Source organism: Rhinoderma darwinii, chromosome 2, assembly GCF_050947455.1.
Source record: "Rhinoderma darwinii isolate aRhiDar2 chromosome 2, aRhiDar2.hap1, whole genome shotgun sequence".
Classification (NCBI taxonomy): domain Eukaryota; kingdom Metazoa; phylum Chordata; class Amphibia; order Anura; family Rhinodermatidae; genus Rhinoderma; species Rhinoderma darwinii.
The window spans coordinates 80,906,495-80,919,674 of record NC_134688.1 but is presented as its reverse complement, the minus strand read 5'-3'; the positions used below and the strand labels follow the sequence as shown (position 1 = coordinate 80,919,674).

At 42.5% G+C, this 13,180-nt stretch overlaps 1 protein-coding gene across 1 annotated transcript in view; it reads right to left on the bottom strand.

Annotated features, from left to right (window-relative positions):
• The window catches only part of FAIM2 (Fas apoptotic inhibitory molecule 2), a 59,921-nt gene extending 54,265 nt beyond the window's left edge, over nt 1-5,656 (bottom strand). Inside the window, exon 1 of the mRNA XM_075850076.1 lies at nt 5,540-5,656. Coding sequence (XP_075706191.1) covers nt 5,540-5,554 — 15 coding nt within the window. The 5' untranslated portion in view covers nt 5,555-5,656. The remainder of the gene's footprint in view (nt 1-5,539) is intronic.
• Nucleotides 5,657-13,180: the final 7,524 nt, after the last annotated feature.

The following is a 13,180-nucleotide window of genomic DNA, read 5'->3' as shown; positions in this document are numbered from 1 at the left end:
TTAAAAGCGCGATCCGGGTGTCTCAGAGTAGCGCTGACACCCGGATCGCGCTCTTATCACCTGCCTCTGGTCCCGGAGATATGATCGGGACCTGATTAGTTCAGGTCCCGGTCATGTGATCGCAGGGAAAGTGTGTTGTAGCAACAAACTGGAAAGTTTGTTGCTATAACAAACTGGAAAGTTTGTTGCTACAACAAACTTTCCCGGAGACCGATTGCTGGTGCTGCAGTCGGTTATAAGGCAGACCCGGGGGCCATATAACAGCCCCCGGGTCTGCTATGCACAGCAGCCTATGAGAACCAGCCGGAGGCTGGTTCTCATAAGCTTCCTGTCAGTGTGACTCTCAGCGTCACACTGACAGTTTATAATACGTTACACTACCTAGGTAGTGTAATGTATTATAGCAGCGATCAGTGCTGCCAGTCTTCAAGTAAAAAGTAAAAAATAAAGTAATAACAAAAGTTTTATAAAAGTGTAAAAACAAGTTATAAAAGTTACAAAAACAAAAAATGCTTTTTTTCCTATAATAAGTCTTTTATTAGAGGAAAAAAATGAAAATGTTAAAAAAAGTACACATATTTGGTATCACCGCGTTCATAACGACCCAAACTATAAAACTATAATATTATTTTTCCCGCACGGTGAACACCGCAAAAAAAATTAATTAAAAAACAATGTCGGAATCACTATTTTTTGGTCATCAACCCTCCCAAAATATAGAATAAAAAGTGATCAAAAAGTCGCATGTGCCCCAAAATAGTACCAATAAAAACAAGCCCTTACACAGCTTTTTTGACGGAAAAATATAAAATTATGACTCTCAGAATATGGTGACAAAAAATAAATAATTTTATCGAAAAGTGATTTTATTGCGCAATCGCCACAAAACATAAAAAACCTATATACATATGGTATCGCCGTAATCGTACCGACCCGCAGAATAAAGTAAAATGTCATTTATACCGCACGGTGAACACTGTAAAAAAAAAAAAAAAAACATTGTCAGAATTTATGTTTCTTTGTCACTTTGCTTCCAAAAAAATCTAATAAAAAGTGATAAAAAAAAATCACATGTACCCTAAAATGGTACTAATGAAAAGTACAGAATGTCCCGCAACAAATAAGCCCTCACACAGCTCCGTTGGAGAAAAAATAAAAAAGTTCTGGCTCTCAGAATATGGCGATGCAAAATGTGCAGAGCGTTCCAAAAGCAAATAAGATTTTGCGCCATTTAGCAGTGCGACACAGGCCACATATCTGCGAATTATTATTTATGTACCCCATTATTATACCCTCTTATTATGTCCTGATGTACTCCGCACAGGTTACATATGCCCCCACATCATAAACTGAAATACCAGCAAAACCCCAAACAGAACAACTACCAAGCAACATCTGCGCTCCAAAAGCCAAATGGCGTTCCCACCCTTCTGAGCCCCACAGCGTGTCCAAGCACCAGCTTACGTCCACATATATGATATTTTATATCCGGGAGAACCTGCTCAACATTGTATGAGGTATTTGTCTTCAGTGGCACAAACTGGGCACAACATATTGTGCATTAAAATGGCATATCAGTGGAAAATGTTAATTTTCACTTTGCACCATCCGCTGCGCATTAACGCCTTGGCGCACCACGACTTAATAGTATGTCGTGGTGCGAGGGGTTATATATGGAGCGGGCTCACGTGCTGCGCCCGCTCCATATTCTGCAGGTGTCCGCTGTGTATTACAGCTGACACCCGGGACTAACGGACAGGAACAGCGATCGCGCTGTTACAGGAGCCTGTAAAATGACATTATACTGCAATACATTAGTATTGCAGTGTATTGTACCAGCGACCTAATGATCACAAGTTCCAGTCCCCTAAAGGGGCTTTGCATATGCGACATGACACCCGAAAACCATTCCAGCTAAATTTGAGCTCCAAAAGCCAAATATTGTTCCTTCCCTCCTGAGCCCTGCCGTGGGTCCAAACAGCAGTTTATTACCACATATGGAGTATTGCTGTAATCAGGACAAATTGCTTTACAAATTTTGGGGTGATTTTTCTACTTTATTCATTGCAAAAATTAAACATTTATATGTTTTTTCAGAAAAAAGTAGATTTTCATTTTCATGGCCTAATTCCACTAAATTCAGCAAAAAAACTGTGGGGTCAAAATGCTAACTATACCCCTAGAACAATTCCTTGAGGTGTGTAGTCTTCAAAATGGGGTCAGTTTTGGGGGGATTCCACGGTTTTGCTTACTCCAGGGCGTTGCAAACGCGACATGGCACTGAAAAACAATCCAGCAAAATCTGCGCTTCAAAATCCAAATGGCGCTCCTTCACTTCTGAGCTCTGACTTGGGTCCAAACAGCAGTTTAGTACCACATATGGGGTATTGGCGTAATCGGGAGAAGTAGCTTTACAAGTTTTGGGGTGCTTTTTAATCTTTATTCCTTGCAAATATTATTATTTTTATATTTTTTCAGAAAAAAAGTAGATTTTCACTTTCACAGACAAACTCCAATAAATATAGAAAAAGACCTGTGGGGTCAAGATGCTAACTATACCCCTAGATAAATTCCTTGAGGTGTGTAGTTTCCAAAACCGTCTCACTTTTGGTGGATTTCCACTGTTTTGGCACCACAAGACCTTTTCAAACCTGACATGGTGCCTAAAATATATTCTAAAAAATGGAGACCCCAAAATCCACTAGGTGCTCCTTTGCTTCTGAGGCCGGTGTTTCAGTCCATTATCACACTAGGGCCACATGTGGGATATTTCTAAAAACTGCAGAATCTGGGCAATAAATATTGAGTTGCGTTTCTCTGGTAAAACCTTCTGTGTTACAGAAAAAAATGTATTACAAATGAATTTCAGCAAAAAAAATAACATTTGTAAATTTCACCTCTACTTTGCTTTAATTCCTGTGAAGCGCCTAAAGGGTTAAGAAACTTTCTGAATGCTGTTTTGAATACTTTGAGGGGTGCCGTTTTTAATATGGGGTGATTTATGGGCTCTATCTAGTACATAAGGCCCTCAAAGCCACTTCAGAACTGAACTGGTCCCTGTAAAAATAGCCTTTTGAAATTTTCTTGAAAATGTGAGAAATTGCTGCTAAAGTTCTAAACGTTGTAACGTCCTAGAAAAATAAATATATAAAATATATAAAATAGTAACTATTTTGTGTGGTATTACTATCTGTTTTACAAGCAGATACATTTAAAATGAGAAAAATCATAATTTTTGCACATTTTCTCTAAATTTTGGTGTTTTTCACAAATAAGCAATGAATTTATTGACCAAATTTTTCCACTAACATAAAGTACAATATGTCACGAGAAAACAATCTCAGAATCGCTTGGATAGGCAAAACCATTCCAGAGTTATTAACACATAAATTGACACATGTCAGATTTGAGAAAATGGGGCTGGTCATGAAGGTCAAAATGAGCTCGGTCTTAAAAGCATTAAAAGTCAAGGTAAAAATCGTTACATCTGTATAGATTATTGATTAATTTTTTGGGAGGGATGGAAAAAAACAAATCTGCCCTTGTTTTTTGTGTTTATTTATGTTGTTTACTGTGCGGTTTACATAATGTATCAAGTTTATTATTTAGATCGTTACAAATGTTTTATAAACACTTTTGCAAAATAAACCCCCTTTTTTTTAACAAAAAAGTTTCTTGTTTTTTGTTTTAAATGAACTTTATTAATTCTTTTCTCGCTTACTGGGGGACTTCACTATGCGATCTGCTGATCGCTTATATAATGCTGTGATTTACTCAGTATGCAAAATTATTATTGCTTGTCAGTGTAAAACTAATAGGCAATTTATTAAACTGTGCCTAGTAGGCATATTGCCATGGCAAGCCAGGGGGCCTTTGTTAGGCTCCCAGCTGCCATGCTAATCTATTGGCACCCCACGATTGGGACGTGGAGTGCTGATGGGCTTACAGAGGGAGTCCCATTCCTCTGTCAAACACCTTAGATTCTGCGATCACTACTGACTGCGGAATCTGAGGGGTTAAAATGGCTGGGATCAGAGGTTTTTCTGATCCCGACCATTACGGCGAATGCTTGGTTGTCAATCACCACAGAAGCTGTGCCAGTGCGACACTGTGATGTACATAAGTTTGGCTTAAAGGGATTTGCTCATCAGGGACATTTATGGCATATCCACAGGATATGCCATAAATGTCAGATAGATGCGGGTCCCAGGCACCCGCACCTATCTCTAGAACGGAGCCCCCTAAACTCCGTTCTACCTTTCTCGGTTCCCATTGCCTCTCGGGCCACTTCCTGATTACATGGTCGGAAATTACGAAAACAGCGTAGCTTGCTGAGTTAAGCTGTTTCCGTAACTCCCATAGAAGTGAAGGGCAGTTACGAAAACAGCGTAGCTCAGCGAGCTGCGCTGTTTTCGTAATTTCCCAACTATGCAATCAGGAAGTGGCCCGGAAGGCAGCGGGAACCAGGAAAGGTAGAACGGGATTTAGGGGGCTCCGTTTTAGAGATAGGTACGGGTCCCAGAGGTGGGACCTACATCTATCCGACATTTACGACATATCCTGTGGATATGCCATGAATGTCTCTGATGGGCAAATCCCTTTAACTAAAGAGGTTTTAAAAAATATGTGTAACTTTTTTTGGTGCAAAATATTGGTATACATATATAACAGACAAAAGGTAGTATAAGAAAGAAAAGTTTGTCTAACATGCCCAGCAAGTTGCAGCAAATGTATTATGCTGCATGCACCATTTTGGCTGACTCATACATTTATGCATTCTACAACACAAGTGATACATCTGCCTCAGCGTGCCCCAATTTAGATAAATTAGGCCCAGCCTAAAAGTACTACATTGCCGAATGTTACAGTTATACACATTACATTCTGTATTTAGGTTAATCATTCCCCCTGCCCTTATGTCAGTGATTCATAACCTAATTTTCAATAGGACCTTCTTTTGTGTGTGGTATTGCTCTGGGACCCCAAAACACAGGTCATGACAAGACATCGGTGAGGTTTTCAGTGTGCATGATAATTCATACCTATATAGATAGACTTACAGATAAATAAATCCCTGACACCAAGCTTAAATGGGATCTGCAATAAAGGGGTTAATACGCCAGTACGTGGGTTAACGCTAGTTCTCGTGTATTTTGGGACTTCACAGAGGACTAAATTCATTCTGTCTGGTTGACTGCTCAGTAGTTTCTGTGACGCAGTATTGGTGTTCTCTCCGGCAGCTTGTCTTACTTTTCTGTGAGTGACTATATATTGCATAATTCATGCATCCAGCTTCTCTTACGTTACCTTTTGCTAGCAGCCGCTGTTTTATTCAATATTTACTATTTTAGAATTATCTGATTTTATGCAACATTATGCACCTATGAAATATAGCATGGTAGAATTCTATGGATTGGCACATGCATAGTGGCTTATGTAACGTATGTCGTTTTATATATAAGGAGCTGTAAATACATTGGCAGTGAGCTATGTGCGCTATCTATGTATTGTAGTCGGGATGGTAGGAAGCAGTAGTTACCTTTCCCTGGGTCATGATGCTGGGCTCTGGGTTTTCTCCGGATGTCGGACGCTGAGCTCTGGACAAGGAGTAATGATGCTTTACATTCTAGCATCATCCAGCAGTCTGCAGGACTGTACCATTCCTACACAATCCAGGAGGGGGAGCAGTGGATCTGTGTTCAAGCTTACAGCGGGGGGGTTTAGAAATCACATGCTTGCACAAAACACTAGCAATTGCTGGAACAGCGTATGGCTAATAAATTAAATGAGGAAATATGAAATGGAAATTAAATGATAATAAATAATTCTGTCATTACAGCAACGGCACATCAGTTCGTACAGTTATAGATAAAGCTTTTGGGATTTAAGAAATTATTATTATTACAAACTTTGCTGAAATTCAAATGATGGAACGATTTTTTGCTCTGTCACAAATAATTATGTCCTATAGGAATGCACTTACAATAATAGAGATTCTATTAAAATGCAATGTACTGCAAAATATTGAGGCGAAAACAGCAACCCTGGCATCTTAATGGGATTGTTTCTGCAAACCCCATTCAGATGACTGTGAAAGCTGTAGAAATCTGTCATGTGTGAACATACCTTTAGGCCTCATACACATGGTCATATTATGGCTCGTATAACCTCAGTAACATACTGCCTATTGAATATGGTTCCTTACTTTACCTTCTTATGTCTCCTATTTCATAAGGTGATATAATGCAGGGACTGCGTGTGCTGATGTACTACTCCCAATGTTTCTTCGAAAAGAATAGAAAGCTCCAAGCTCTCCTCGACCCACAGGTTTAAAAATGTAAGACAGTGCAACAAATCAGTTTGTCCTAGCATCTCTGTCGTAACCCTTTAAATGGGTTTACTGATCTTTAAAAATTGTGTGCAGATGGTGTAACCGCTGTAAGTATTATTCACTTACTAATGTACTGTAATGTCTTTAGCTGAAATGTCTCTGTATGCTAGTCTCACATGCAGTCACATGAAAATTTTTCGGGTGTTTATCTCCTGCTTCTGTACTTGTACACTGAAATGTGGTTATCTCCTCTCTCCCCCCTCCCCAGCATCGGACTGGTCCATTGGAGGACCGGAGGATCCTCAGGTGGGCCTAGGCGCCGAGCTGCATCTCTCTCCGCAAGCAGGGCAGAGAGCTCCCTGCCCCTATATACAAGGGGCAGGGCTCCTTGCCCCGCCGCTTACTCTTATATGCCACAGGCTGTTTAAACCCTGTGCCTTACTAGAGGTCGGGATGATGTCAGCGTCCTGGCGCCGGTGACGCCATGATGTCACTGCGCCGGGCCACAGTAGGACCTATACGTTGGTCGTGGGAACGGGGTTAGGTAAGTTTTTTTCATTGGCGCAAAGGGGACCTAGCTAGTATATGGAGGGCACAAGGGAGCCTATCTACTATATTGAGGGCACAAGGTAGCCTAACTACATTATGCAGAGCACAAGGGGACCTAACTATTATATTGAGGGCACAAGGGAGCCTAACTACTATATGGAGGGCACAAGGGGGCCTAACTACTATATTGAGGGCACAAAGGGGCCTAACTACAATATGGAGGGCACAAGAGGGTCTAACTACTATATCGAGAGCACAAGGGGGCCTAACTACTTTATGGAGGGCAGAAGGGGGTCTAACTAATATATGGAGGACTCAAGAGGTCTAACTACTATATTGAGAGCACAAGGGTGCCTAACTAATATATGGAGGGCACAAAGGGGTCAAACTAATATATGGAGGGCACAAGGGAGGCTGGTAGAAGAATTTTCCATACTTTATCAAAGTTAAATACCTTTGTGTCAAAAATGACAAAAGTGTAGAAGGTATGATACCTTTATTGGCTAACCATAAAAGTTCTATATGCAAGCTTTCAGAGCACAGAGGCTCCTTCTTCAGGCAGTTTACAATAATGATTCAAGTTTTCATCCCAATAAGAGATTTATTCACACCGGTGTGGAGACTATGTCTCCTTTCATTTCATAAGCACAGGTTTATATACACATATCAAAGCATATTGCAATACAGACCAACTGAAAACCGTTTGTGTCTTTCCTGTCACATGAAATGTTACTTCAGAATGAGATTAGGCCACGGTTGGACTTCCTCTGGAGATTGCAATTGTCACGGGGGGGGGGGGGGTTTGTGGACCCACTGGGCCGTACCGTCTTGGCGGTATGGCAGTTGGCCAACAGGACGCAGATCACAGTCTATAGTTTGTATAGGGTGCCTGTGGCAGCTCGGACAGTAACAAGGCAGGCTCGGCATTTTCCCTTAATAACCGGGTCAGTAACTCGTCAGGGGTCTCCCCCTTTTTCTGTAATTTTGGGTTTAATCCACGGTTCTCCTCCGTTTCACCTGGTGTTTCTAACAATCCCGAGGTAGATGTCGTTCATCGGGAACTGTGCACAGTCTGGGCCCAGGTTCAGAAGAACCTAGAGGCGTCTCAGAGCATACAAAAGACTCAGGCAGATAGAAGACGTCCTGCTAACCCCTTGTTTGTGGTCGGGGATCTGGTGTGGCTGTCTTCAAAAAATTTGCGCCTTAAGGTTCCGTCCAAAAAATGTGCTCCCCGGTTTATAGGGCCATACAAGTTCATTGAGGTCCTTAATCCTGTCTCCTTCCGGCTGGAGTTACCCCTGTCTTTTCAAATACACGACGTGTTTCATGCCTCCCTCCTTAAACGCTGCTCCCCGTCCTTGGTTACCTCGAGGAAACCTCCGGTCCCTGTTCTCACCCCTGAAGGGGTAGAACTCGAGGTGGCCAAGATTGTGGACAGCAGGATGGTCCAAGGCTCCCTCCAGTACCTGGTCCATTGGAGAGGATACGGGCCTGAGGAGAGGACTTGGGTACCCGCCCGGGATGTTCACGCTGGGGTATTGCTCAGGAGGTTCCATCTTTGGTTCCCCAATAAGCCAGGTCCACCTAGGAAGGGTCCAGTGGCCCCTCATAAAAGGGGGGGGTACTGTAAAGGATCTGCCAGACACAGCTTCTGTGTCGACGCCCGTGGTTAATCAGTCTGCATCTGCTCCTAGGTCTGATAGAGTGACTCGATCTGCTACCACTCAGGCTGGTAGGCTGAGGAGTGGGAGAACCTATCACAGCCTGGCCAGATGGTTCTAGCTCCCGCCCTCGGTCTATGTATACCTTTTATTTGCTTCTTATCTGTGCCTGTGATTCTCTCATGTTTCCTGGCTCTGCTGTTCCAGCTATTACTATTGACCTCTGCTTCATATTGACCCTGGCTTTACTGACTACGTTCATGCTCTGCGTTTGGTACCTCGTACACTCCTGGTTTGACTCGGCTCGTTCACTATTCTTGTTGCTCACGGTGTTGCCGTGGGCAACTGCCCCATTTCCCTTAGCTTCTGTGTACCCTTGTCTGTTTGTCTGTCGTGCACATATTGAGCGTAGGGACCGTCACCCAGTTGTACGCCGTTGCCTAGGATGGGTCGTGCAAGTAGGCAGGGACTGAGTGGCGGGTAGATTAGGGCTCACCTGTCTGACTCCCTACCCTGTGATTACATCACGAGTCTCCGGTCCTTGTCTCTCCCAGATAGGGTTCGCCCATGCAAGAGCCTTGCCAGTGAGGAGAGAGATGATGAAAGCGACCCTTGCGCCGTCAGATGAAAATGTCCTACAACACAGGCTGAAATGGATCTGGCACTGGATCAAAAATCCACGACAGGTACCTGCGTCTCCATCATAGCGGTACGGAAGTGGCAAAGAAAAACGCGGGTCGACACTGCCAGGAGGTGTAGTCTGAGGATCAAAACTGCCAGGAGGTACAGTAGGAGGAACGGCAGCTCCTGCTTCCTGCTGACGAACGAGAGTGTTCAAAGCTTTAAGGAGTTGGTCCTGTCAAGACTGGAGATCCAGCAAATCCGCCCGCATCTCTTGTGACCTCGTCATGGTCTTGGATCGACCAGCGGGGTCCATGGCCTGAGCTTACTGTCACAGGGGGGGGGGTGGGGTTTGTGGACCCACTGGGCCGTACCGCCTTGGTGGTATGGCAGCTGGCCAACAAGACGCAGGTCAGAGTCTATAGTTCGTATAGGGTACCTGTGGCAGTTCGGACAGTAGCAAGGCAGGCTCGGCTGGGACTAGGCAGCAGATGGACGTCAGGTGTGGAGAAGCAGGTCAGGCGTATAATACAGCACAGCACGGCTACAGCAAGCACGGCACTAGATTAGGATACAGGAATGGGAAACGGGAAACACTGGGAGCAGGAAACGCTAGGGGGCCATTTGCAAGACAGACTAGGGATACAAGAACAAAGCTCAGGCATAGAACTAGGGGGCTGGACCCCTCTTATAGTCCAGAGTACTCACGGGTCAAAGTTCAGGAACGAGGTCCGGTGCGCGCGCTGCCCATTTAAGAGCAGGCACGAGATCTACGATCTACGAGCTCTGGCTTCTCCTGAGGAGGAGGCTGGGGCCAGCTCTTGCCGACTCGTGGCTGCGGCTGTCATGGAAAGAATGGAGCTGACAGCCCGCAGCCACGGACATGACAGCAATCTTTATTAAGAAGTCCAACAGTCTCACACACTTAAAGAGGCTCTGTCACCAGATTATAAGTGCCCTATCTCCTACATAATCTGATCGGAGCTGAAATGTAGATAACAGCAGTGGTTTTTATTTTGAAAAACGATCATTTTTGAGCAAGTTATGAGCAATTTTAGATTTTGTTTCTTAATGCCCAACTGGGTGTGTTTTTAATTTTAACCAAGTGGGTGTTGTAAAGAAGTGTATGAGGCTGACCAATCAGTGACCAATCAGTGACATACACTTCTCATTGTTCCAGCTCAGCATGATCCACAGCACAGTGAGATTGTGCAGTGAAAGAAGCTGGGCTGGAACAATGAGAAGTGTATGTCACTGATTGGTCACTGATTGGTCAGCCTCATACACTTCTTTACAACACCCACTTGGTCAAAAGTAAAAACACGCCCAGTTGGGCATTAAGAAACTAAATCTAAAATTGCTCATAACTTGCTAAAAAATGATCGTTTTTCAAAATAAAAACCACTACTGTTATCTACATTCCAGCGCCGATCAGATTATGTAGGAGATAGGGAATTTATAATCTGGTGACAGAACCTCTTTAAGAATATAACATATTTAAGCCTTTGTTACCTACTTCAATCCATGAGGTGAAGATGTCATTTATTCTGGAGTTTTCCGCAAGCTCTTCGGACAGGGAATTGAGTCCTTCCAATGCCTTGGTAATACTGCCATCAGGAGCTGTATTATTGGGAATAAAAGTACAACAGAAGATACAAACATTTTGCAAACACCCCCTTTTTCTGCTAGTAACATATCCAGGGTCATTCTATTTTGCCATTTCATTAAAGATATAGGTCCCAACTGATCTGCAATGCCCTTTATTGCATCTCTGGTATAATTAACAAATCTCTGTTGATTGTAATAAATATAATTTATCCAGTCGACATGCTTATTTATCGTAGACCACCAGCATGATACAATCTGATTTTGGGCCTTAAACTCATTTGGCACCCCACAGGGTACTCCTATTTTCTATGGTCAAAGGAACCTCCAGGGATAGACCGCTTATAGCGATTCAGATAGTCTCCAGGGCATTTTCTCATTCTCTGAAACTCAGGTGCTCAAAACAAGTGGATGTCATCAGAAGCTGAACCAGATTACATCTTCCCTGCCACTTGGCCTTCCTGTCTCCACAGAGCGACCAGAGATCAGTCCTTGCCCTTGTCTGGTTGGTAAACCAATTAGAGGAGTAATTACCATTATCAGTCACAAAACTCTTCAGTGAAGTTCCCTACTTTCTTACCTTGCCAATTCCTCAGAAAGCAGGGGTAGTTGCATGGATAAGCAACAACTAAGGGAGGTATTTCATCTCTCCCCACAGGTGGGTAAAATAAAGAGAATGTCTTACATAATTTATAACCTGGAATATATGATGCATTATATAAAGATAACATGCATTGCAGACCTTGTGGGTTCTCCTTATCTGATAGCCTGAAAGGTATAGTAGCCAGATGTGGCCTAGCTTTTGATCTCTTCCAGGCTAACCATTCATGTTTATCACTGTAACCTGTTTCTAATGTCAATTTATCTTCATAAATGAAGTTGGCCAGATAGACTATAGAGGGAAGGTCTATCTTCGGGACTAAAAAACTTTCAGTTGCAAGAAATGCCCTATAGCGTCAGTACCTGAAACATCAGCTCCTATAGCATATAGTCCCTTATCCTTTTTATTAGGGTATTTTCATAGATAGTACAAATGTACTTATCTGAATATACTAGTTTGTGAGCTGTCTTTCCATCCTTGCATTGATCTCTAACCACAGCACAGAAATCTATTTGATACATTGCAGTCTTACCTTCAGTGAAATTAAAATATTTAACTCTCCAAGCTAAGTCTTTAGGGAATCATACTCTGACCCTGTTTCCCAGAGATCCCATACCTTAGGTTGACACACCTTGGACCCCCATAGGAAACCAAGAATAACTAATAACATTTTGCCCTGTCTCCTCCCAGGCTCTGGATGTTTTCTTCGCTGAAGTTTGAGACCAGTCACTTCTAACAAATGACCACCCTTTGTAATCAGTCTTTTATAGCCTAGGAGGATAGGGGCAATTCCCTAACTACCTTACAGTGTGATAAAACTATCCAAGAGGTACGTTCGGCTATCTTTATGGCCGTAGGTCTGGTAAGCAGAACCTGATATAATCTTTTTCAACAAAAATAATATCCAATTTCCTGACTTTACAGGTTCAGGTTCAGGTACAGGTACACCTGGAATACAATTAGAGATAGGAACTTCCCTGTTGGTTAGCATTTTTGCCATATATTCAGCAAGTGTAAAATCAAACTCTTCATCCATCCTAGAGAATGGATGTAAATGTGGTATTACAAATAGTCTACCCATTTGGTGAATGGATCAATAATCACTAAGCAATATTTCTTCCCTTTGAGTTTTGCATAAGAACTAAGGTAAAAAATAAAATTTTAAAAACATACGAAATCACCATGTCTTAAAAGAACAATATCTTTCTTATTCACTACATAAGAACAAGATGGGGTCTCCAGACAAGATGGCTTCTGCACTAAATAAATTAATCTAAACATTATTTTAATCACTTTCATTTTTCCCATCTTTTGTTTATTTGAGGACATTTTGTAACCAAGCCAGGTACTTAAAAGAGGGCTTATCCCCCTTACAGACTTTATTTTCTTAGCTTGCTCTACGGTCATACTTGTCCTGCATGATGCCAAAAAGGTCTATAAAGTGGCAACAGGTTGAGCCAACTACTTGGCAAGTGCCCCCTTGGGTAGCATTCAAAACATCAAACACATAATCTGTAACAGTGTCCAATCTGTCGGCCACTTTCTCTATATTATGAGCATTCTTTACTGCTAAACCTACTAATATTGTCAATAATCCAAATTTCTCCTATCACGGTACATATTGGTCATAATTGTCGCACTGTCACTTACTGTCCTAATTCGACTTTTACCCCTCCAGATATAATAGGTTGTGGGCAGCATCTTCCTCAAACCTAAAGACACCCAGGTAACATAACCTCCGGGCTCTCATTGCTGCCATGTACTTTTTACTTATGAGTGACAACAACCAGTGACCTTCACCTCATATCTCCA